The 24,953-nt window shown below is 54.3% G+C and overlaps 3 protein-coding genes across 4 annotated transcripts in view; 2 read left to right on the top strand and 1 right to left on the bottom strand.

Moving 5' to 3' along the window:
* DLEC1 (DLEC1 cilia and flagella associated protein) overlaps positions 1–1,465 on the top strand; it is a 60,769-nt gene extending 59,304 nt beyond the window's left edge. Inside the window, exons 35-37 of one of the 2 annotated variants that reach the window (XM_075547043.1) lie at positions 788–941; positions 1,115–1,223; positions 1,305–1,465. In XM_075547043.1, coding sequence (XP_075403158.1) covers positions 788–941; positions 1,115–1,223; positions 1,305–1,437 — 396 coding nt within the window. In that variant the 3' untranslated portion in view covers positions 1,438–1,465. The remainder of the gene's footprint in view (positions 1–787; positions 942–1,114; positions 1,224–1,304) is intronic. The other variant, XM_075547044.1, reaches the window with a different exon arrangement.
* Positions 1,466–1,695: 230 nt separating this feature from the next.
* Positions 1,696–10,400, bottom strand: ACAA1 (acetyl-CoA acyltransferase 1). Its single transcript, XM_075547041.1, has 12 exons — positions 10,099–10,400; positions 9,823–9,916; positions 8,772–8,829; positions 7,036–7,115; positions 6,730–6,772; positions 4,633–4,731; positions 3,791–3,871; positions 3,045–3,235; positions 2,775–2,954; positions 2,431–2,486; positions 2,181–2,326; positions 1,696–2,010 (listed from the first exon to the last, which is right to left on the bottom strand). The coding sequence occupies exons 1-12, from the start codon at positions 10,273–10,275 to the stop codon at positions 1,935–1,937; spliced, it is 1,281 nt and encodes a 426-aa protein (XP_075403156.1). The 5' UTR covers positions 10,276–10,400; the 3' UTR covers positions 1,696–1,934.
* Positions 10,401–13,510: 3,110 nt separating this feature from the next.
* MYD88 (MYD88 innate immune signal transduction adaptor) lies at positions 13,511–20,596 on the top strand. The gene is made up of 5 exons (XM_075547040.1): positions 13,511–13,934; positions 15,029–15,163; positions 15,598–15,778; positions 15,930–16,021; positions 16,285–20,596. The coding sequence occupies exons 1-5, from the start codon at positions 13,607–13,609 to the stop codon at positions 16,437–16,439; spliced, it is 891 nt and encodes a 296-aa protein (XP_075403155.1). The 5' UTR covers positions 13,511–13,606; the 3' UTR covers positions 16,440–20,596.
* The last annotated feature ends 4,357 nt before the right edge of the window (positions 20,597–24,953 follow it).

Raw genomic sequence — 24,953 nt, 5'->3', positions numbered from 1 at the left:
GCCTTCACGGTTCACCCCTGCCCCACTGGGCCAGGTGGAGTCTTGTAGGATGGCAAACCAGGAAGGCTACACACTGTTCAATCGAGAGAAATGGGAACGACGTTGAGTATCAGGCTAAGTAAGATGGGGACTCTGAGCAGCAGAGGCAGCCACCAGGGACGACTCGAGCTTATATGCTAGGGTTTCCAGCCAGCTGAGGACTGCAGACCACCAAGCTGTGGTGTGGAAGCTGAGCTGGTGGAGTAGATGAGGTGGGTGCAGAAAAGGCTAGAGGACTGGATTCAAGATGCTGGAAGGAAGAGCTGGAGGTGGGGGCCCAAAGGAATTTAACTCTCAGGCACCGCTGCCTGAGCAGCTGCTGGAGCTGAGGGCTGGGGGAGGAGATTGGGGGTGGCAGTGCCTAAGGCAATGAGAGGTGGCTGTCAGGGCCAGGAGAGGACCCAGCTGGGGCCTGAGGCTGAGGGACACATGAGATAACCCAGAGTGTGAGGGGAGCAGAGAGCCAAGCCTTGGGGGCACCCATGGGAGGAGAGGTGGGATGGAGTGGGGAGGGCTGCCTGCTCAGGAGCAGAAACTGAAGAGCTGGATCTGGGCAAGGGGCACAGGAAGCCAATGGAATCTCCCTGAGTGAATTCACCAGCACATCTGGCTTTCCATGCCAGCACCAGCCCTCTGCCACACCCAGGTGCTCTTCTCACAACTTCCAGGGTGTTAGCTGGGGTCCCTGTGTCCCAGAGGTCCTCCTGGCTGAGTCCAGCTAAGTGGGCTGGCTTCCCCCTACCCCCAGGTGGTGCCCCTTCGGGCCATTGTGGCTGTGCCTGAGCTCCAGCTCTCCACCAGCTGGGTGGACTTTGGGACCTGTTACGTAGGCCAGCTGCAGGTCCGAGACGTCTACCTGATGAACCTGAGCTGCTGCCGGAGCTACTGGACCGTGCTGATGGGTAAGGCATGGCTTCCCTCCAGCTCACTGGCCCACTATGGGGCTGGTACCAGCTGGGAATCCCTGCAGAGATGGCCAGTTCCCATTCCCCTGGGAGGCAGAGCAAGGCTGGGTGTGCTTGAGGCTCCCTGGGGCAGCACATGGAGCTGCCTGGCCTGTCTCTGTCCCCCACAGGCCCCCAGGAGTCAGCTTTCCAGGTCTCCCCCAGCAGTGGACTGCTGGAGGCTCGGCCGGTCAAGGCACCCCCACCCACCATCACCCTGCAGATTTTCTTCACTGCCAGGTACAGCCTCTCCCACCGGCCCAGCGCCCAGCCCACGGGCCTCCTAAGCTCAGCACCCACCCCACTCCCCTCTCCCTGCAGGGGCAGAGAGCTGTACGAGTCCACACTGGTGGTGGAGGGCATGCTTGGCGAGAAGGCCTGCACCCTGCGGCTCCGGGGCCAGGGCTCCTATGACGAGAAGTACATCACCTCCCGCTCTGAGGTGCTCCCCTAGTCCCTAACCCCCAGCTCTGGAAATAAACCTGGCCCCCAGCACAAGAGCAGGTCTGCTGCAATGGGTAGTGGGAGGTGCTGCTGCCTCGCTGTTAGCCCTGAGCGGTTCCTGGGGGAAGGGGGTGTTGGTGGGGGGAAGCCCACCCGTAGGGCAGAGGAGTGGCATATAGCACGATATAGTGCAGATAGGGATTGTTTCTCAAGGAGCAGAGAGGCCCGGCGTGGCAGTCCTGACGCCTGGAAAGAAGAGCCAATGAGATAGGAGAGCACACCTTTATTCTGTCCTTTCTGCGTCAGTGGCCCAGCCAGCAGCCAGGACGGGCCCACCTAAGGGGCGGGGCGGAGGAGCGGTTGGGACAGACTGCAGGCTGCCGCTGTGTTCGCCTTGCCCCAGTTTGCTGAAGCGCCATACGAGCCCACTGCCGTCATTGTCATCATCACTTGGCTTCCTTCGTGGCGTTGAGGTCTGGCTGCCAGAGCAGGGCTGTCTGGGGCCCCTCAGTTCCCCGGGTACTCAAAGACAGCAGCCGCCCCCATTCCGGTGCCGATGCACATGGACACCACCCCATAAGCCCTGTGGAGGCAAGATCATGCTGGCTGGGCAACGGCCCCACCACCACGCTGCGCACACAGGAGCCAGTGGCCCAAGGCTTCAGCGGCACAGCTGAGGTGGACCCTCCCGTGCCATGCAGCTCCCCCCTCCCCCCCAACACGGAGCCCCCGGGCCCCAGGGGCCGGCCTCACCTCTTCCCACGGCGCTTCAGCTCGTTGAGCAGCGTGATAACCTGCCTCGCCCCGGTACAGCCCAGCGGGTGGCCCAGGGCCACTGCACCCCCTAGCGGGTTCACCTTCTCTGGGGGCAGTCCTAGCTTCTCCACACAGTAGACGGCCTGGGAGGGGGCAGGGCCTCAGCTTCAGCCCCCACCCCTGCACTGCGTCCCGAGCTTCCCCCAGGTGCCCAGTGCCCAGGCAGGGCTGCCAGACCAAAGCTCACCTGGCTGGCAAAGGCCTCATTGATCTCAAAGATCTCCACATCATCCACAGTCAGCCCTGCAGGGAGGGGAGAGGCCCAGGCTTACCCAGTGACTTCAGCAGCTCTCTCCCTGGGTCTCAGCCCACCGGTGAGCCTGCAGGTTGCCTGGGGCAGGTGGGTGGGTGGGGAGTAAGGGTGGGCAGTGTCGTGGCTGGGATCATCAAAGACTTGGGGCTAGGGTGCTGACCTGTCCCACTCTATCCTGCAGCGCACCCAAGGCCACCCCAGCATCTGTCCCCACCCCACAGCAACGCATGCAGAACAGGAGAGGGACCCAGTGGGAAGGTATGAAGGTGCTATCTCACCTGCTTTCTGCAGAGCTACAGGGATGGCATAGGCAGGACCAATGCCCATGACATCAGGTGGGACCCCGACCACCGCGTAGGACCTCAGGACCCCAAGGATGGGAAGGCCCAACTCTTCAGCCTTGGATCTTCGGGCCAGCAGGAGGGCAGCGGCCCCATCACTCACTTGGCTAGAGTTTCCTAGGGGTAAACGGAGGGGCTGAGCTCTGTTCGAGGCTCCCCGATGAGAACACCCTTTGCGTCCCTGGCCTGTCCGCAGCCCCGCCTCACCAGCTGTGGTGGAGCCGCCCTGCTTGAAGGCAGGCTTCAGTTTGGCCAGGCCCTCCAGGGTGGTGTTGGCGCGGATGCCCTCATCCTGGTCCACGGTGACGCGCCTCTCGGTGCCCTTGTCGTCTCGGACTGTGGTGGTCACGGGCACAATCTCAGCCTGGAAGCAGCCCTTGCTCTGGGCTCTGGCTGCCCTGCCAGCACCACAGACAGCAGGGTTCAGACTCAGGCTTGTGCCACCAGTCCCAGATCTCCAGGTGGGGGTCATTCCCACCCACCAAGGAGAGGAAAGGATTGGGAAGGGATGGTACCTCTGGGTTCAGGGGGACACCTGTTCCCTCAGGAAAGCTCCTCAGGGGTTTGGCCTTGCCAGTCTCAGCCTGCCTCACCCAGAGGTCTGAGCGCCCAGAGAGTGGGGAGGCAACCGCTGGCCCAGGTGTGGCTCAGAGACTAGATGCTGGGGTCCCTGGTATTGCTGGCGCCACACACCAAACCCTAGCCAGCCAGAGAAGAGAGCCCTGGCCCCCATGAGGCCCCCAGGGACAGGGAACTGGAGGCCCAGATAGTTAGAAGACACTCACGGTGGACAGACAGTAACAGGCTTTGGAGGTGCTTCCCGCCCACAGTGGCCCTGCCCTCCCCCCTAGGGGACACAGGCTGGGGAACCCCTCACTGCCCAGCTGTACCCTCGGGACAGCCCCAAAGTCTCACTCTGCAGCCCTTTCAACACCCAGCCCAGCATCACTCACTTCTGCTGGGAAGCCAGCGCAAAGGTATCCTGCTTCTCCCGGGAAATGCCGAACCGCTCAGCCACGTTCTCCGAGGTTATCCTAGGGCACAGACACCACACAGGGTGGGATGTAGGGGCACAGACAGGGAATCACCAGCAATAGCCAGTGCTAGCTCACCCCGAGGGAAGAGTGGCCTGCGTGGGCGAGGGGCGTGTGCAGAGGTGGGTCTTTGCTGGGTGTGACGAGGGGCACAGGAGGAGATGAGTCGGCTTCCCTGTGCCTCCAGGAGATGACCCCCCCTCCCCCCACTGACAGGATCTATCTAGGCTTTCTGTTCCCCTTGGTTGGGGTCAACCCTAATCCATGGCTAGGCCTTCCAGCCCCGCCCCCCAGAGACAGAGCTTGGCTATGGGGGCTGCCGAGGCAGTGCTCCTCTGAGCCTCCAATCTCCTCATATCCCTGGGAGCGGCCCACACTCAGGGGCACTGCCACTGAGCTAGGGCGCTGCAGATACCGCAAACGTTTGCTTTCCCATCTGCACACCTCCCCACTGGCAGTGCCAGTCATCAAAAGCTCCATTTCTTTCTCCACTCTCCAGGCTTTGGGCTATGGCTGCCACTGGCCCTCCTAGGACAGACAGCTCCTTGGTGTGGGAGTGACAGGCTGGGCCGTGGTTGGGCATTCTGAGGCCTCAGGAAAGAGAAATCACGGGCAGCATGGAGTTCTTGTCCCAGAGCTCCTGCAGAGCAGGTTGCACCCAGCGGCAGCAGGCCAGGGCTTGGCCCTGCCTCCAGAGGTGGCCAGCCCTGCTCCAGGTAGGCCCAGAATGAGCACACCAAGCCAGGGACGGGGGAACTCACCCCATAGGCACCAGACAGTCTCGGGCCTTCTCCTTCTCCACCAAACGCGAAGTAATGTTTCCAGGATTGCCTCTGTCAGCCAAGGACATGGACTCCACTCTGAGGAGGGGAGGAGGATGGGGGTGCTGCCAAGGCTCCCCGAGAATCACTGGGTGTCTGCCAAGGGCTGCAGGGGAGCCCTTAGGGAATCCAGTAGGCCATCTGGGAGCCACCAATGGACCCTCGGCCAGCAAGGCAGAGCTGGCGAGCGGGGTGGGGGGACAGAGCACTGCACAGCCCTGAGGCAGGACTACGCTTGTCTAACCCATCGCTTCTGAGCCCAAGGAAAGCCTTCCTGAGCCCTCCACCGGACATCCACAATGCCTCGTGCTCGGGAGCCCCAAGTTCAGAGTAGGGAGGAGGGGCACACTGCTGAAGGAAACACAGAGCTCTAGATCGGAGAGAGCAGCCTGACCTCCACAGACAAGAAGGGGCCTAAGGACAGCAAGATCGTCTTTGGTCAGTATGGTCAGAGCTCGCGGACCACAGGGCCTCCAAGGATGGCCGAGGCCGTGCGTCCCTGAGTGCTTTTCCTACGGCAGCGATGCCTTCAACTCCTTCATGAACTAGAGGGCTTCACACAGTGCCCCTCACACGACAGGCACCCGGGCAGTGTTAGCTACTGTTACTCCACTTAATCTTCCCATCAGCTCCCACAGGGCGGAGGCAGGTGTCCCTCTCATCTCAACAGGAGACACGGCACAGAGACCAAGAAGCTTCTCCACTGTCACCCAGCCAGGTGGGACTCCCTGGGCTACATTGCTTCATGTGTCAGTTTCAACACCAACCCTTAACATCTTGTCCCGCAGTCCTGAACCTGTTTGGGGGCTCAGACTCCCTGTAAGAAACTACAGAAGACGCCAGTCCTCAAGGCACCCGCTGTAGGAAGGAAGACAGAAACATGAAGCCAATCAGAGGGGCAGGCTGAGCAGTGGCCCTTGCCTGGTCAAAGTTCCCACCGTGTAGTCTGAGTCACATTTACGACTGCAAGGCCTGAGACAAGTGATATTTCCTGTCTAGAAAGGTGATATTTCCAACTAAAAATAATAATAAAACTAATGGGGAGGAATTCTCAGCAAGCCCAGGCTGCTCCCATCCCCATCCAGAGTCTTCTGGTCTGGGCTCAGAGTTCCCTTCCCTGGAGCCTGCCCAGGGCAGCCCCTGAGGCTGTGGACAGACAGCCTGGGTGGAAGTGACCTTGCCTCTAAGTACCCAGTCGGAAGTTTCCACCTTGGAATTACAGCAGGGGTTGAAGCAAAGGTTCCCAAACTCATTTGAAACTTTTCAGGTGTGTGGGGGTGGGTGGGTTGCTAAGCAACCCCTTTAGAAATGAAAAGTACTATCGCCCATACTTCAGGATAAAGTGTAGGTATCTGCTTTTACAGTGGTGGTGGGGGGCGTGGGGGGGGCAAGGGAATGAACTGTATCACCCACTTGGGGAACCTGGGCCAGAGAGGCAAAATGAACAAAGAAGTGCTATCATTGGCCTCTGCCCTAGCTTTAGGGACCCCAACCAGCTGCTAGCCCGGCAGCATTGCATATAGCGTGCCGGCCACAGATGGAAACCCACGTGCTGTGTGTGCTCAAGCGCCTGCCCACATTTCCCAGCCCAACAGTTTCGAGAAGGAAGCTCTTAAAGGCCAACTCCCCTTCCCGGTTCACGCTGAGAGCTATGCGCTGTGGGCACTGAGCACCCAGTGAAGCTGCATTTGTAGAAACTCACTCCCAGACAGCAGCCTAGATGGGTGGAGGGGAACCCTGAAATCGTGGCTTGAGGACACACCCCAAGCCCCAAAGCAAGCTCCTGCACGTGAGTTGGTTCCATTAAGGCTTCCAGCGACCCTGCATGACAGGGCCCGGGGCTGTACATCGCCATGGAAGCAGGCAGCCCCACCTTTCTCCTGAGGGGCACTGGTGGATGCACATGGTCAACCTGTAGCTTAGCAGGGAAGGGTTTTAACCGCTGTGCCACCAGGGCATGCCCCAAAACTCAGGAGACGAAAATAAGTTTCATTGTCATAGGTTGGTAAATAAGCTCTGGCAGAAAGAAGTTCTTACCCACAGGCCATGCCAATGTCATAAGACCCATTTCTGATGCCACCTGTAATGAAAGCATTTCATAAACATCCTTCCCCACAGGCTGTCGGTTTGGGGAGCAGTGGCATCTGCCCCATCTGGATTCTCAGGGGGGCTCAGCCCCAGCCTCAGAGATGGAAGCCCCAGAAGGGCCCCTGACAAGGGGTGCTTCTGAGGTCAGTCCTCTCCTTAATCCTCCTGCTCACCCCTTGGAGAGCAGATTTTTCAGCACATACAAGGGGCCAGGACCAAGGCCAGGCTGTGGGCCCACACACAGTCACAACTTACCGGCTATGCTGGCCACTGCCTGCAGCCCGGACGAACACTGTCTGTTGACAGTGGACAAAGGCACAGTCTCTGGGATGTCACTGGAAACAAGGGGAGACAGCAGTATGAGTCCCCCCTACCCCCACCAGGCTTTCATGTTCCCGGCCAAGACTCTCCCCACACCCCTCAACCCTGTCACACTCCAAACCAGCTCTGCACAGATCCCAGCTCTGAGAGCACTTGCTCTCTAGAACCCAGAAGTACACACCATCCTGCGAATGAATCTCCCCACCAAGGTCAACCCGGCCACAAGGTAAGGAAGGTGATTTGCACCACAGGGATCCCCCAAAGTATAGAGAGCAGAGGAACAGAACTATCCATTGCTATGAGGCCAGAGAGCCCCTCAGCTACTGGGTTTTGTCTCAATTCTCTGCATCAGCCTGTTCCCACCTGGATGAAGAACCCTGATGGTGGGTATCCGCCCCCCATACCCTGTCCCTCATACTGATACCAGTCCTGGGAGCTGCTGGGGGCTCCCCTACCCATGTAACCTGCCTGGCCAATGGAGCCCTAGAGAAATCTGGGTGCTCAGCACACCTCCCCATCAGGCCCTTGGCCACAGAACCTCAGGGGTGTCAGCACCCTGGTGACTGTTGTACGGCCAGGCTTGGGAGCCCTTGATCTCGCGCCCCAGACAGAGTTGTGGAGTCAACCACAGGTGGACAGCCTTCTGGGCTCTGCAGCCTGTCCGGTCCTTTCCATGTCTTCCAGATCCCTCCTTCCTAGTTAGCACTTTTCACCCAACCCACCCAAAAACGGTCACTAAGCACCCCCCACCCCGGGGATGCCAATGTACATTTAGGGCTGCCCCTGCCCTGCGGCCGACCAGCCAACAGTGAAAACGAATCACCTGGCTGGGTCTGGACTAAGACAAGACCACAAAGTCCTGTCACCAGGCAGCACGTGGTTACCTAGCAGAGACAAAGAGGCTCTCATGTGAAGACCGGGACTCCAGGAAGTCAGGACAGAACACTGAAGATATGACTGGGTAGAATTTACTAAGGGAATAGACGAAGTGGGGGCACTCGGGGTGGAGAGGGCAGTGGGAGCCGAATGATGAGGGTGAGGAGGGCAGCAGGCAGTCAGCTGGTAAAGCAGCTAGGTGAGATCAGAAAGTCTAGAGAGAACCAGAATATGGGAGACCTTGAACTGCTGGCTAAGAAGCCTGAATCGCTCACAGCTTTAGAACACTGTTTGGTTTTTGTTTCTTCACGAGCCAGCGTTCCTATTATTTCTTCTCCATGGTGCTGGAAGTAGGAGGCTAGGGGTTTCTTAGGTCGGCACATGAAAAAATGCACTTCCCCATCCCGACCACTAGTATAAGGGCAAGGTCACCCAGATCTGTCCTGTGCCCAAGTCCCAGCTGATGAGATGTGCCTATGGATCCCAGCTGGAAAAATCAACAGGAAAAAAAGTCAAAGTCCTCTTCAGCAAACCTCAGCGGTTAGTGGCCTGGCAGAGAGGCAGAGGATCCACTTGGAACAGCCAAAGCTACAGGCTGACTGGCCAAAACCAGTGTCACAAGGAGCTTTGGCTCAGGGCCCAGGAACACGCCCACCCTAGAAAGTGGGGGAAAGGTTGAGTCCAGCAAAGAGTGATCCAGAAGACCCTGGTTCCTCCCCACCCACAGGCTGAGCTCCCTGACCTCCCATCAAGAGAGAAGTGAGCAGTCCAGAGCTAGAACTAGAGAGGTTTACCTCAGAAACTGAGCAATTCGAGCCATGATTGCCCCGGCCCCTGGCTGAAGCACATTTCCTGTGGATAAAAAGCCTTTATTCAGTGGCAGACCACATACTGGGAACCAAGGCACTGCTGTGACCACCATAGATGGGGACTATCAGGGGGAGGGGAGGTGGCATTTCAAATCTGTCTTCAGGCTTGGTATGCTCACTGGAGGTGCTGTAATTCCAGGGGCTGCAACCTGGGGAAGCTATTAGCAGGCAGCAGCTTCTCCTGGCTTGAAGGCTTCCAGCTCACCCACCCACCTTGCTGCTTCACATCAGGGTAGACTGAGCCAGGGTCCTGCCTCTTACAGGCGACACCCAGGACTTTACGGAAAGAATGCAATACTTGCAAAGTAACAGAACCTGTCCTGTGAGAAATGGCTTTCTGAAACCATACCTCCTGGGCCCACAGCTGGTGCTGTGTCAGTGATTCTGATTTGGGGTGGCCCCTGTTTTTTTGAGGCTAGTCGTGTATTATGCTGCTTTATCGAGGTCAAAGGTGGGAAAAGGGGTTGGACAGGAAGGTCAGATCCTAGCTTTGCTGTGAATTTCCAGGGCCTCCGTTTCTCAATCTGTCCCCACCTCCGTTGTAAGGAGCATGCGCTGTGGGTGAGGCACTTGGCTGCTAACCACAAGGTGGGAGGTTAGAACACACTAGGAAGAGGGGGTGGTCTGCCCCCATAGAGATCTGTGGTCTCAGAAATCCACCCTATGTACAGAGTACAGGGCCGACCACTGGTCTCCTGCCGGCGAGAGTGTCCACACTCGGTCTTTCAAGCCAATGGCACTTGGGACCTCTGCTTTATAGCAAACTTATCAGACACAATGTGCCTGCAGGACGACCAGCAGGGGCAGGTGGGGTGGGAGGAGGCTGTGAAGTCTGGCTCTACACAGGTGATTTAATGAAACCGTACAGTACACTCCCAATGTTCCCCTCCGTGAAAGCACGGGCGTGCGAAGTGCGAGAGCAGGGCGTTGAGAAACGGGGAGGCGGCACTGGCCAGGCCCAGGGTGGCGCTCTCACCCACGCAGATGTCCCCCAGCTCCGCGGGCCTCAGCTTGACGTCCTGGAGCACAGCGGTCATGACAGCGGAGAGAAGCTCATCCGGGGTGGTATCCTGCGGTGGGAAGCGCGGTGACCCCCCAGCACACGGTGCACGGGGTCAGAGGTCCCTCTCCCCAAACCTTACCCCAGGGTGGCACGGAGCAGGCACTACCCCAGGGCCGAGGGACCTGGACAAAGGACTCCCCACCCGCCCTGGCCTCCTCACCCCCCAACACCAAGACTGAGAGGGCGTACCTTAAAGCCACCGCGGCCCCCTCGGCCGATGGCGGTGCGCCGTCCATGCACCACAACCACGTCTCCGGCCGAGGCCTGCGGGGCGGCGCCCAAGCACCGCACAGCTCGCAGCGCAGGCAGCGCGTCCGAATCGGGCTGGCCCTTCAGGTGGCCCAGCACCACCTGCAGCCTCCACATCGCGTCGGACAGGCGGCAACGCTCTGCACACACGCCGAAACTAACAGACTGCGACCCGTGCAGGCGCAGAGCTTCAGCCGCCAAAACAGCCTCGCTCCACCGACGCGACCTTTACTCCCGGAGCCCCGCCCATCTCCCGCCGTAGCCAACCAGCGCGCCGTAGTACCTCTCTTCCCCACTGAAGCCCCGCCCACCATGACACACCACCAATCAGGAGCTGTACTCTCCTGAAGCTCCGCCCACGCACGCAGCCCAGAAAGGGGGTTTTTCCCTTCAAGCCGGACTTTGGCGGAGCCTTTTGCAGGACGTCTTGAAACACGCCCCATCTGCTACGGGAGGGCGGGTCCGCGGCTGGGAACAGGAGGAGGGGCACTTGGCTTTGATGCCAGGAGCCTTATGGTCGCTGGCCGGGCTCCCGGCATCAAAGTTGGAGGAACAAATTAACTCTGGGATGAGGCCCAGAGGCTAAACTCCAAAATGGTCGGGCTCTGGTGGAAAGTGTTTCCACAAAACCGAAGGGATATGGGGTCCCGGGACTGGGTGGTATGACAAGCTTCATACCTGGAGAGGGAGCATCACACACTTGTTTTTACCAAGTTCACACTCAATTGAAATGCCAAGTTTGCTTTTGTTAGATGCCATCAAGTCAACTCCGAATTTGCAGCGACCGGTCCTGTGCCAGCTTCACAATTGTTAAGTATGAGCCCATTGTTACAACCACTGTGTCAATCCATCTTGTCAAAGATCTTCTTTTTCTCTGTTGCTCTACTTTACCAAGCATGATCTCCTTTCCCAGACACTGGTCTCTCCTGATAACAAGTCTGAAGTACGCACAAGAGATGAAGTCTGCCATACTTGCTTTCAAGGTGCATTCTCGCTGTACTTCTTCCCAGACAGATCTGTTTGCTCTTTTGGCAGTCCCTGGTACTCCCAAGAGTCTTCGCCAGCACCACAATTCTTCGCCAGCATCCATTCTTCTTTGGTCTAACTTATTCCATGCCGAACATACGATGCGATTTCAAACACCGTAACTTGAGTCAGGGCACCTCAAAGCGACGTCCTTGCTCTTCAACACTTGAAATAGTTCTGTGTAACTGATTTGCCCAATACAATACATAGTATAATTTATTGACTACTGTTTCCACGAGTGTTGACTGTGGGTCTAAGCAAAATTAAATCCTTGGCCATATATATATTTCCATTTATCATGATGTTATCGAATGGCCCCATCATGAGAATTTTCGCTTTCTACACATTGATTTACAATCCATACTGAACGAACGCTGCAGCCTTTAATTTTCATCAGTCAATGCTTAAGGTTCTCACTTTAAACAGCAAGGTTGTGTTATTTGCAGGTTGTTAGTAAGCCTTCCTCCAATTCTAATGCCACATTCTTCTTCATACCAGCTTCTCCCATTTTTGTCCAATCTACAGACTGGATAGCTATGATGAAAGGATACAACCCTGGCACGCACCGTTCCTGAATTTAAAACATGCAGTATTTCCTTGTTCTATTTGAACGGCTGTCTCTTGATCTATATACAGGTTCCAACCCAAACCAAACCCACTGCCGTGGAGACAGAGCCCTGTGTTTCTCCCATGGAGCGGCTGCTGGTTTTGAACTGCTGACCTCATGGACTGCAACTCAGCTCATAAACACTATGTCACCAGGGCTCCACTATATAGCGGTTCCACAGGAACACAATGAAAACCAAAACACAAAAAGTCAAACTCATTGCCATTGAGTCAATGCTGACTCATAGCAACCTTCTGTGGGCTTCCAAGACTGTAACTGTCTGTGGGACTAGAAAGCCCAGACTTTCTCCCTCAGAGTTGCTGGTGATTTTGAACAACTAGCCATGTGGATAGCAGTTCTGAAATTCCCATTTTTCTCAATACTATACACAGTTTGTTATGATCCACGATGTCCAGTGCCTTTTCCTAATCAATAAAATATCTTTCTGGTGTTCTCTGTGTTCAGCCAAAATTCCATCTGATGCCTGAAACTCTAGTCAACCAGATATCCTGCAGATGTCTTGACATAACCGAGTGCCTGCTGCCAGTGCTTTATCGGCTCGTGGAACCAGTTCAGTTGGTGTTGTGGCCCTTCCTAGAGCCTGTGTTTCGCTGTCTTCAGGGCAGCTTGGACTTCTTCCTTCAGCACCTTGGTGCTTGCGCATGTGCTACCTCTTGGTCCCCAGCTCTATTTGGCACAGGGCCTGTGTGGATTCCTTCCATGTTCTTTTGATGCTCCTGTATCAGTTCATGGTTTGCCCATAGTATCTTTTACATTGCACGCTGAAGCTTGAATTTTTTCTCCTTCCGTTCTTTCAGCTAGACATCTTCTGAGCATGTCCTTCCTTTTTTCCCTAACCTCAGCTCTTGCACATTAGAATATTTTACTTCGTCATTTTGAGCTGTCCTTTTACATTTTCTATTTCGCTCTTGTAGGTCATCATGCCTTCCTTTAGCTGCCCCAAGTTCAAGATTAAGTTTCAGGGTCTCTTCTGACATCACGTTGATCTTTTCTTGCCCGGTTTTTAAATGGACCTTTTACTTTCTTCGTGTCTGATGTTATGAATATCCTTCCCCAGCTCACCAGGTCTTCTGCCCTTCGTGTTGATTGCGTTATATCTTTTCTTCAGAGGTGGGGCTGTGGACTTGTGTCCCTACTAGGCTGATCTCCACAGGGATAGTACAGGCTCCTGTATCCCGGGAGTCTGTAAACTACTGACACTTGGTAGGTGCTCAATAAAGATCTGTTAAATGAGTAAGAAAACCAAAGCTCCCCAGTTCGAGATGATGCCTCCCCAGCGGCAGTTTTTGAGTGGTGAGGCCTTACAGTCATGTTCAGTCTCACCTCCACTTCTACCCACACAACTGTGTCTCCCTACACTCCCACCATCAGGGCTGTGAATTCCCCATAGAGTCCCCCACGCAGACCCAGCCATCCATCATGACCCGCTCTGTCAGATTCCAAGGGCATGACCCCTGTTCTGTTCATTTCCCGCTCCTGCCCAGGAAAGTTCGTTCCCTGGGAGGGCACAGCCACGTCGAGTTCCCAGATCCCCTGGGAAAAGCTCCCTGTTCACACATCTGCAAGAGCCAGCCCGCTGTCCGGCCCCTGCCCCCCTAAATCTTTATGCGCGCAGCCGAGGAGCGCCCCGCCTCCCCTGGAGGTGTGGGACTCCCGCTGGCCGGCGGGCGGCGCTTCTGGGGAAATCGAAAGCTGGGGCGGAGCGTTCCGAAGGAGGAAGCGCCGGACGGACCCACAGGACGGACCCACAGCTCGGGCGGCACGCAGCTCGGCCGAGGCACCCGGTGGCCCGCCATGGCTGCGGGAGGGCCCGGCGCTGGGTGCTCGCCTGCTGCCCCCGGCGTCTCCTCGGTGCCCCTGGCCGCGCTCAACGTGCGCGTGCGGCGCCGCCTGTCGCTGTTTCTAAACGTGCACTCGCTGGTGGCGGCCGACTGGACGGCGCTGGCCGAGGAGCTGGGCTTCGAGTACCTGGAGATCCGGCAGCTGCAGGCGTACCCCAACCCCACCGGGCGCCTGCTGGACGACTGGCAGGGCCGCCCCGACGCCTCCGTGGGCCGCCTGCTGGAGCTGCTGGCCAAGCTCGGCCGCCGAGACGTCCTGGAAGAGCTGGGACCCAGCATAGGTGAGGACGCCCGGTCCTGGCTCTGCGCCCGCGTGGGGCGTGGGAGTGGGGGATGTATGTGAATGGGGGGGGGGGCAGGCTCCAGCCACACCTGGGAGGCTCGTCTTTCGTGACTGCTGGGCTGAAGGCAGCCTGTGAAGAGGAACTGCGCCGTAAGTCAGTTCCCCTTTTCAATATCCGGGCTTGTGGGGGACTGGAGAAAGGGGGGTGAAAGCAGAGCCTGGGAGGAATAGCTTAGGCCCTTTTAGCGCCAGACGTCTGACTCAAGGGGTCCGGGAAGTTGAGATGGGGCAGTAGAGTAGGTGAGGGTAGCCGACTAGCTTGGAAGTCAGTTCAGGTGAGGTTGGGTGAGGCTCCAGGGCCCACAGGTAGGCACCGACAGCCCCCAGCAACCTGTAACCACTGCATCTCCTGTTTAACTCGCTCCTGATTGCCCCCCCCCCCCCCCCGCCCTGGGCGCCCCGCTGAGTTGAATCTGACTCATAGTGACGCTTAAGGGCAGGGGAGTACTGTCACTTTGCGTTTCCCCCGGACAGGAGCAGAAAGCTTCATCTTTCTCTGGGGAAGGTTTAGCTATTGGGTTGGAACCATAGACCTCTCTCTTAGCAGCCCAACCCCTTACCCACACCTTTACCAGGGCTCCTTACTCACATCCTGCGAGGAGCTACGGCAGTGTTAGCAGTTAGGCTGCTCACTGCAAGATCAGTAGTTTGAAATCACCAGCCTCCCAGCTGGAGAAAGCCGGGGTTCTCTACTCCTGTAAAGATTTACTGTCTGGAGAACCCCACAGGAACAGTTAGTTCGCTTCTGCCCTTTCGGATCTCTTAGTTGGTATGGACTCAATGGCAGGGAGTTTGGGTCTGTTTTGCTGTTGGTGGGTTTTTTTTGAGGGTCCTAGAATGGAGAGACTCTGGTGCCATTCTCAGGGCCCTGGGAAGGGGAAGAGGAACAAACAGATGGTAGAGAGCCAGGAGGTCGCCAAGACTTTTCTTTGGGAAGATCACATCCAGGTGCCAGCAGGGACTGGATCCTGCCCATCAGGAGAGGGTTGGGCATCTCTGGGGAACCTGCCACACCCCTTCTCTGCCCCACAGAGGAGGATTGCCAGAAGTACCTGCGGAAGCAGCAGGAGGCGGAGTCTGAGAAGCCCTTACAGGTGGCTGCTGTGGACAGCAGTGTCCCACGGACAGCAGAACTCGCAGGCATCACTACGCTCGATGATCCCCTAGGTAAGGACCCTGGGCCCCAGGGCAGTGTTCGATTCAGAGCCATGGCATCCTCAGGAGGGTGTGGTGAGTGCGGACCATTTAGGGTGACGGGGTCGGAGGGGTGAAACTAAAACACCTACAAAAGTTTTATGTTGTGTTTCAGCAGAAATATGTTATTTTCAATAAAAAGACCCTTGGAGTGGGTAGGAGGGTGCAGTGGGGGGTGGTGGTGGTGGTGGTGAAAGGGAGACGTCATCAAGGAGTCCCTGTGGGAAAAAGAATGTTTGGAAACGGATTGTGGCAGCAATTGTACAATTGGCCTGGTTGTGGGGGGAGGGGGGGCCTCAGTTTTTTCCTCTGCTGAATGGAGGGCCCAGTGCCAGAGTGGCCTGCTCTGGGCTCCTCCCCTCCCGCCCTCTGGAGCCCTGCCCACCACCTTTGTGGTCTGTCCCCAGGGCAAATGCCGGAGCGCTTTGATGCCTTCATCTGCTACTGCCCCAGCGACCTCCAGTTTGTGCAGGAGATGATCCGGCAGCTGGAACAGACGAACTACCGGCTGAAGTTGTGCGTGTCTGACCGAGACGTCCTGCCTGGCACCTGCGTCTGGTCCATCGCCAGCGAACTCATTGAGAAGAGGTTGGTTGGGGATGTGTGGGTGGGTGCATGCAGCCCTGCCCAGGGAACCTTATGCTGGGCATCCAGCCTGGCCCTGGAGGTGCCACCATGAGGGCGGGGACTGTGTTGAGTTGGGTGCTATGGGACCTAAAGCCTGCCCCCTCTCCCTTAGGTGTCGCCGGATGGTGGTGGTTGTCTCGGACGATTACCTACAGAGCAAGGAATGTGACTTTCAGACTAAGTTTGCGCTCAGCCTCTGTCCAGGTAAATTCAGCCTAGTTCCGCCTAAATGCCGATTGTCCTTCTCCTGACAAGGTGGGCAGGATGCCAGGTTTTCCTCATGGGGCCTTATGGATGGCACTTCAAGGAAGCCCCACACACCCATGTGTGTGTGCCTCTGGTGAATTGGTGCTAGGGTTGCCTGGTCAAAGGAGGGCTGGTACCTGCCATGAACCCCAGTGCTAAAAAAGGCCCCACTCCCTGTGAAACAAGGGCTTGATGCCAAGACAGTGCCCATTGCATTTCAGGCGCCCATCAAAAGCGGCTGATTCCCATCAAATACAAGGCGATGAAGAAGGAGTTTCCCAGCATCCTGCGGTTCATCACTGTCTGCGACTACACCAACCCCTGCACCAAGTCCTGGTTCTGGAACCGCCTCGCCAAAGCCTTGTCCCTGCCCTGAAGACTACCCTGGGACCCTGGGTGGATGTGTGTCTGTCTGCAGTCTGTCTGTGTACATCTGCCCCTGCCTCCTGCTGCTGCTGCAGAAGAAACATGAGCCCACTTGCCTCAGGATTCCCGGGCTTGCCAACTCTTCAGGTACTTCTGCAGCCTCAGCATGCGGCCCCCACACTTCCTGTCCTGCACGGAGCCAGTGGCCATAAACCGTGTGCCCGTCAACAGGATGACCAGCCAGGAAAGTAGAGGACAGAGTCATTTGGGACCAAGAGCAGGACCAGAGGAACTAGCTCTTAGGCCGCAGTTTCCCCACCTGGAAACTCAGTAGGATGGAGGAGAGCAGGCTGGCTCTGTGTTTGCAGCACTGACCAGGAAACGGTGAAGCGTTCTTGGGGGCTCCCCGGGAAGCAGGCTTTACTGACAGGGAGCTGGGCATCTATCTTATTGTTGTTTCAGTGCCTGAGGCCCACCTCACTTCTTACTACCCTCCGCCCCCTGATGATGGGACACCTCAGCCCAGAACCAGGAGGTCCTACCTTGAGCCTGATTCCTACCAGGCCCTGTCCCTCGCCTGCCTCAATGAACCACCCAGCATTGGGCCACCCCAGCAGCCACAAGTACCAAGGCCAGGGGAGCTCTTTGGTCTGCCTCTGGACTGGAACCACGAGATACCAGGTCAGGGTCTCAGCTCTGTGGGGCCTGAGAGGAGATCCTGGCCTCTGGCATATCCTGCAGGGATGGATTCTGCGCCTGGGTCCTCATGGCCATGTGCACAGAAAACCTTCCTGGACAACTGCCAGAGAGCTTTCAGACCGAATTTCTCTCCCTTGATTGCCTTCCAGCCAGCAGCCATGCCAGAGCCTACTGCCCTGAAGATGTGGGCTCCCAGGTGCACACAAGCGGGCTGCCCTCCACACGCACATTTCCCTGACCGTGGTGATGACAAGGAGTCGCTATGTAAAATGCCCCACGCTTGTGCCAGCCCACTCATCCTCCTGGTCTCAGAGGGGACTCTACTCCTTCCCCTCATGACCTCCTTGTCTTTGGTCCCTGTCCTTAAAACCAGTCTAAGGGAAGGAATGCATATGTCAGCATTTATACCTTCAACAAAGCACAGAGCGAGGAGGAAGTGGCCCAAAGTCACACAGCAGTTCAACTGTGGGCAGAGCTGACCGTGTGTGTCCCTTCTCCCAGGGGAGGGTGCAGGTCCCCTCAGCCGCTCCTGATCTCAGGTGTCTACGTCCCTCTGCACCTTGCTTGGCTTGGTTTTCGCCCGCAGCCACGGCTAGGGAAAGAGCCCTCCCTTGGACTCTTCCCTTTGAAAGAACTCCTGGTCTTGGGAAAGCACTTAGCGGCCTTGCTCCCACCCCCTTTGATAACGGGGTGAGGTATTTGAAAGTGATTCCAAAGAAACATCGTCCACACTTGTTTTGTGTGCACGCTGAGGCGCTCAGAGAGAACTGCATCTCTGGGAGCTTGGGTTTGCCATTCCTCCTCTTGTATTTTGGGTTCGAAATAAAGAGCTCTTTGCTGTGGAGGCAGCCGGCCTTGTCTGCTTCTGGAAGGACTTTGAGAGCAGTGACCGGGGCCTAAGCTCATCTGAGGGAGAGAGGCAAGTCCGTTAGGGTTGGTTCTGGTGGATTTGGGAGGGACTTCTTTCCATAACAATTGATTTATGTTAACAGTTTTGGTGGCATATAATTCACCTATATCAAGAAGAGTTGTCTAATCTTCACCATAATCAAATTTTAGGCAGGGGGTTCTTGAAGGCTCAGAGCGACCTTAGAGGAGCCTTTAAGAAGCCCCTGCCAAGTGAGTTGAATCAACTTGATGGGAGTGAGTTTGATTGTTGTTGGTTTTTTTTTTTTATCTTCTTGAAGCCTGAGCCCCCTCCTCACTCCCCCAGACCTCAGCAGGAGTCCCAGTCTTGGCTTCCTGTGCTTGCTTGAGATCAGCTTTGGGGTTAGCCAGGTCATGGGGCAGGTGCCGCTCATCCAGGCCAGAAAGAGAGTCTGAGGACCTCACCTACATGAGTCCACAGATCTCCTGAAAACTAAGCTTTTTCATGAGTGGCCACAGCTCTGTGAATCCTACAGAGTGGATCTTCTTTGTTAAGAAACTATATCCCCTTGACACTCGACTTAGGAAAACTGGGAGACACAGATCACCCACTGTCCTAACCCCAGACATTCATTCCAGTGACATACGAGAGTACTTAGACACTCAGGGGGGCATCCTGGTAGTTTAATGGTTATGCATTTGGCTGCAAATAGCAAGGTTGGCAGTTCGAAACCACCGGCCACTCTGCCGGAGAAAGACAGGACTTTCTGTTCCTGTAAAGAGTTATAGTCTCAGAAGCTTATAGGGGCACTTCTACCCTGACTTACAGGGTCACCAGGTGTTAGTATTGACTCAGTGGCAGTGAGTGAGTGAGACACTCGGAGCCCAGTGGAGTAGGTTTATGCATTGGGCTGCAAGCCTCAAGGTCAGGAGGTCCAAACCACCAGCCACTCCAAGGGCGGAAGATGGAGCTTCTACACCCACAACCAGTTCCAGTCTCTAAAACTCACAGGGTTGCTATGGGTGTGCATGGACTCGACGGCAGTGAGTTCGGTTTGGGTTGTAGGCACTCCGGGAGCCCTTGAGACATGGTCGGTTAAGCATTGGGCTGCTGATGCCCCAGGAGAACCATGAAGTCGGCTGCTTCTGTCACGATTTACAGCCTCAGAAACAGTCCTCTGTCAGCATGGGTGCAAACACAGGGAGTTTGTGTCCTGAGCGTGAAGACCCGATCATGGCAACCCTGGGTGGGCAGAGTCGCCGCTGTTCCGTAGGGTTGCCAGGGCTGTGACGTTTAGGGGGCGGATCGCCAGGTACTTCTTCTGGGTGTGTTCCAATAACCAGCCTTTCAGGTTCTGATCGAGCACTTAACCATCGTGCCACCCAAGGACTCCGGGAGCCGGAACGGACCCCATACGGACGGATTTGTTTGGTTTAGACATTATCCGTGATTTTGACGTTCATTCAGTGATGTTGACACTGTATCCTGGCTCATGAATCGCCTGCCCCCACCCCCAAGCCTGGTCCCTCTGCCTTTAGGGACTCCTGGGACAAGCAGGCCTGCAGGACCTTTCTCCTCCCCACCCTCACCCATGGCTGGGCCCTCACCCTGTCAGACTAAGTCCTGGGCAGGGGGCTGACCATCCCTTCTTCTCAGTGTGTGCTTAGCCTGGGGGCTCTGATGACACCTGTCCACCCTGGTGACCCTGCTGGCCTTTGAAAGCTGGTGGCACAGCTTCCGGCATCGCAGCCACGTGCAAGCCACCACAGGCTGACAGACGAACGGGGCTGACCATACCAGGGTATACAACTGGTGGGGTGCTGTCTGACCCCCTTCAGAGAAGCACACTGCCACACCGGCCTCCCATGGATCCTGACGAGTTCAACCCTCCATCCTTTCAGTTAGCAGCCGGGCACTGAGACACTGCACCGCGAGGCCTCCTCTGGGTATTCTCAAAACTCACTGCTATCAAGGCAAGGCTGACTCACAGCGACACTATAGGACAGAGTAGACCTGCCCCAAGGGCTTCCAAGACTACTTCTTTACAGGAGTTGAGTCTCATCTTTCTCCTGCAGAGGGGCTGGTGGTTTCAAACTGCTGACCTTAAGGTTAGCAGCCAGCACACAACCACTGTGCTGCCAGGGCTCCTGTGGGGATTCGTGTTAAGGGATCAGCACTGGTTTTGTTAGATTGGTTAGATATGGTTATGTGAAAATATCCATCTTTGTTGGAGGCCAATCTGCTGACGTATATTGGATGAACTGATTAATATCTGGAATTTACTTTTAAGTACTTAAGAAAATTAGGAGTGAAAATGGATAGAAGATGATAGGATGGGTGTTTCTAAAAATTTTGTGGAGTAACTCAATTACTTTTCATTCTATATTTTTCCCTATGAGCTTTAAAAAGTCCTGTCGTATATAAAGCAAATGGGATCAGATGGTAATAGCTAACTCTAAAGGTTCATTTCTTTTTTTTAAATGTTTGAATTTTTTCATAACAAAAATATTTTTGTACAAAAAAGTATGCCCGTACACAGTATGGGGTAACTGTATGTGCAGTAACAGATTGAAAATCCCAATGAAAGCCTACCAACTTGGTATCGTTGCATGTATTTTGTGAGATGGAGGAGGACTTTGTGGATTGGTGTTAATGTTGGACTAACACATTATGGTACCGAGAATGGGGTCCTGGAGAAACAAATCATAAGATTGAGACTAGATGTTTGTCTGACCTCTCTCTCATGATAGTTTTTCTTCTTTGTCTAGCCAGAGGTCAGATAAAGCCACATTGCTTACTCAGTTGTTTCTGGGGAAAATTTCAGAAGTATTAAGATAGAAAGTTTGTAAGCCCACTTGCTTTCAGCTATTAAAATTTGATTTTTACATGGGGTTAAGCAATGCCTGTAAAGAAACCTTTGAAAAGATATGCCCCACCAGTGCTTTGGGGTACTCAGGAACCAATGGTCTTTTTCAGAAGCTGGAAAAATCTGGAACCATGAAGAAAACTCCCCTCTAATACTGAGTGTTAAAGGGAGCCTGAGAGCAGGCTAAAATGCTTGCTGGGTGACCACCTGCATCTACTTGTTGAGTGGAAGTGGGAGAAATGCAGCAATAAAGAGGCAGTTGAGTGTGGCCACTGACAACCTGTGGACTTGGTTTACAGGAACAAGAAGAGAATTTGAGAGTGGGTGGACTGGTCTAAAGTTCATGACCTAGCACGAGGGGGCTAGGCTTGTTGAGTATTGGTGAGAGCCCATGGTCTAAAGGCAAAGTGACCAATGGACACCCTGTGGAGGCTGAGTGAGGCAGCCCACATTGAGTTGACCAGAAGCCAACCAGATGCAGAGTTCTGAGCCTGTGAACTGATACATATTGTTGCTGGCTTTATGGTTGGCCTGTCCGCATTTGACTTTGCTCACGGATGCAGATTTCACAAGGTTCCAACTGGAAGGAAGATTCTTCATGTTGGAAAATAGGATTGTCTCCTCAGAGCACTGGGTTGATATAAGTGGACAGTATATGAATCGGATACCCAAAATTGGGGGGATAAAGGCATGAGTGATTGGGTTACAAACTTTCGTAGGTGGGGGAACATAGGAGTATAGGATTAAGGTGTTGGTGTTACTTCATTGCAATCGTGAGGCTAAAGAATGATGTACAGGTGCCAAGTTGGCAAGGGGTGGACCGAGTAACCAGACTAATACACAAACTATTCCAACAGAGCAGTTTATGCCTGAGAAGGCATAATGCTGAGCGGGAATTTCTGGAAGCAAGAGTCTTTACCTTTCTGCATCTGCCCCCACGCCTGGGAACCTGGGCTCACGACCTCGTCAGGCTCGTTTATGGATTACATTGGGTTCGCGGAGCCCTTCGCACAGGGCCTGGCACACAATAAGCATTTGACTTTGGTTGTTGCTGTGAAGACTTTGCTGGGCGTTCGGATCTGATTTTCCTCTGTGCGGCTGGTGCTAGCTTTCGGCTTCCGTGTTCTCTGCATCTGCTCGGTTCCTGAGTTCAGAGAGCGGGGGGTCGAAAGTTATCCGAATCTTCCGTTTCTGAGTTTAGATAGTGAAAGCAAACCTGAAAACCAAACCCACCGCCAGCAACCGCCTCTAAGGAGCATTCTGGCTATATTTCATCTAAGACAGCTTTGTTTGCCCTTTCGGCCGTCTGTGGTACTTCCTAGATTCTTAGCTGGCGTAGATGGTTTGCAGCTTTTCCTGGAGAAATGTCGCTCTTCCTCTCTTTCCAGACTGCTATTGGGCTGGCAGAGCTTCAGGTAGGCACCAAGGCACAAACCCTGCACACACACTGCACTCTCTCCTGAGTTGCCACAGTCCTGCAAGCCAATGTCACATGGAGTAGGAGCCGTGGACTACAGGCTAAGTACTGGGGAACCTTTGGGTGGGGGTGGGGTGAGTCTGCATGATTTCCCACAAGGCTGGACTGATCTCTGAAAACACAGGGGGCGGGGGGCGGCGGGGGGCTCATACAGGTGACACTCCTGGAAGCAGCTATGGCTTGAACAAAGTGGCAGCAGGAGCCCTGGTGAGAGCAGCTCGGGGTCCAGAGTCAGGGAAGAACTCAGGTGGGGGAACAATTTGAATGGGGGAATGGCTGGATTGTGGACTGTGGGTGCATTTTTTCAAATTATGAATTTTACTTTGAAAGAGCGCACACGCATTCATAGCCTTTTGTATGCGCGGGTTAAGAAACAGAACAGAACCTGCATCTTTTAACTCCCCCATTTCATCTTACCTTGGCAGCATCTGCCTCTTTGCCCTGCCCAGAATGACCGACTACATTGGATTTTATATTGTTTCCTTAAGCATTTAATAGATACGATTTTATTTAATTGTGATTACTTTTGACCTACAATATATCTGAATGTAATCACACTCTACTTTTGACCTACAATATATCTGAATGTAATCACACTCTAAGTAACATTCTTATGTTACTTTCTGTCAATCAGTGTGGTTTTGTGCTTCATAGTTAGACTGCTCTTACATATGTCTACTCTATAGCTGTTACGTGTTGAGCTGCTAACCGCAAGGCCGGCAGTTCAAAACCAGCCACTCAGAGAGAAAGAGGAGGCTTTCTACTCCTGTAAAGATTTGTAGTCTTGCAAACCCATGGGGCAGTTCTACCTTGTTCTATGAGACAGAATTGACTCAGTGGCAGGGAGTTTAGTGGCATATGTACACTGTGTGCATATTTATGGATCGGGCTGCTTGCCACAAGGTCAACAGTGCTGAACCACCATTTGCTCTACAGAAGAAAGACGAGGCTTTCTATTCCTGTAAAGATTTAGTCTTGGAAACTCCCAAGGGCAGTTTCTACTCTGTCCTTCATGGGTGCTATGAGTTAGGATGGACTGCATGGCAGTGAGTGAGTGGCTTAGAGATGGCTGTTTAGATCATTTCCTTTGTTTAATTACTACTGCCCATGTGCTATAGATATGTTTATATTTGTTATTTGACATACACGTGCAGTTTACTTAGGGCACATACTTCGGAATGAAGCTGTTGGGGTGCAGGAGAAGGAGGCACAGGTTGGACGTTACCAGATGTTACCAAATTGTTTCCTAAAGAGCTTGAATGACATTCCAAGTAACCTGCATGAGAGCTCCTGTTCCTCCTTCTTCTGGTCAACAGGTCGCATTGTTGAAGAGGAAAATTAGTAATAGACTTCCTGCTTTGATTTCTTGTCCAAAAAATCAAATATTAACCACAGTAATCCTGACCCAAAGTGCAAATGCCTTCCAGAAACAGCTCTACAGTAATATAAATGTCTATCCTGCTCATACACAGTCAAGACTTCCATTCATAATCTCTTAATTTAAATCTCAAAAAGTCCCCAGGCTGCAGGTGGGTGGAGGTAGCCATTGATCAATTAAAGACAGGGAAGTCAATGTTCAGGCATTAACATTGGCCAGTGGTGAACCATCTATTTGTCTCCCTCTTCTCTTTCTCAGAGCCTTACTGGCATAGTGGTTACATGTTGGGCTCTGAGCCATAAAATTCAACAGTTCAAAACTGCTAGTGCTCCTCGGGAGAAAGATGGGGCTTTCCACTCCAGTAAAGGGTGACAGTCTCAGAAACTCACAGGGCAGTTCCATCCTGTCCTATAGAGTCATTATGAGGCCACATCAACTGGAAGGCATCGACTTGATCTTCTCTTTACAGGGAGTAGAAAGCCTCTCCTCCTGAGGAGGGGCTGGCTGGTGGTTTCAAACTGCTGCCCTTGTTGTTAGCAACCCAATGCATAACCATGATGCCACCAGGGCTTCTGTTGATCTTCTCTTCATAAGCCTCAGTGTACCTAGGCTTTTCCAGATGGTAGCTTTTTTCTGGAATCAAAATGGTCCCCCTATGTGTGTAGGGGGAGCCCTGATAGTGCAGTGGTTAAGGTCTCAGCTGCTCAACTGGCAGTTCAGACTCACCAGCTACTCTGAAGGAGAAAGGAGAAAGCAGCTCACCTCTGTGAAGACTCGGCCTGGGCGCCCCATGGGGCAGTTCTCCCTGTCCTATAGAGCTGCTAGAAACTGGAATAGATTTTATAGTAGTGTGTGCACACACAGGACAACTGCTCAGCATAAATCTTCTGAACAGCGTTTGGTGAATTTTGATTCTTTTTCACAGTATCGTTGTTCGAGAGCACAAAAGACCTCAAATTCCAATGAATTTGTTCTAGAATCTCCTTTGTGACGTTTAAAACAGGACAAAGACAAGACAAAGACAAACCATCAGCACAAGGTCAGAGTAAGAGCCAAAGGATCCATATATTAGCCATGGGCTAATGTATTAGGGTCATATATTAGCCATGGGCTAATGTATTAGGGTCATATATTAGCCATGAAGAAAAAAAAAACTCACAAAATCGGCCACCCCTCCCCCCATGGGCTTTCAAAGCCACCACCACAAGGATGCTTCAAAAGTTCATGGAAAGATGA

The sequence above is a fragment of the Tenrec ecaudatus genome, chromosome 4 (genome assembly GCF_050624435.1).
Source record: "Tenrec ecaudatus isolate mTenEca1 chromosome 4, mTenEca1.hap1, whole genome shotgun sequence".
Classification (NCBI taxonomy): Eukaryota; Metazoa; Chordata; class Mammalia; order Afrosoricida; family Tenrecidae; genus Tenrec; species Tenrec ecaudatus.
Note: the sequence above shows the minus strand (reverse complement) of the source record. Positions and strands in the feature narration are given on the sequence as shown.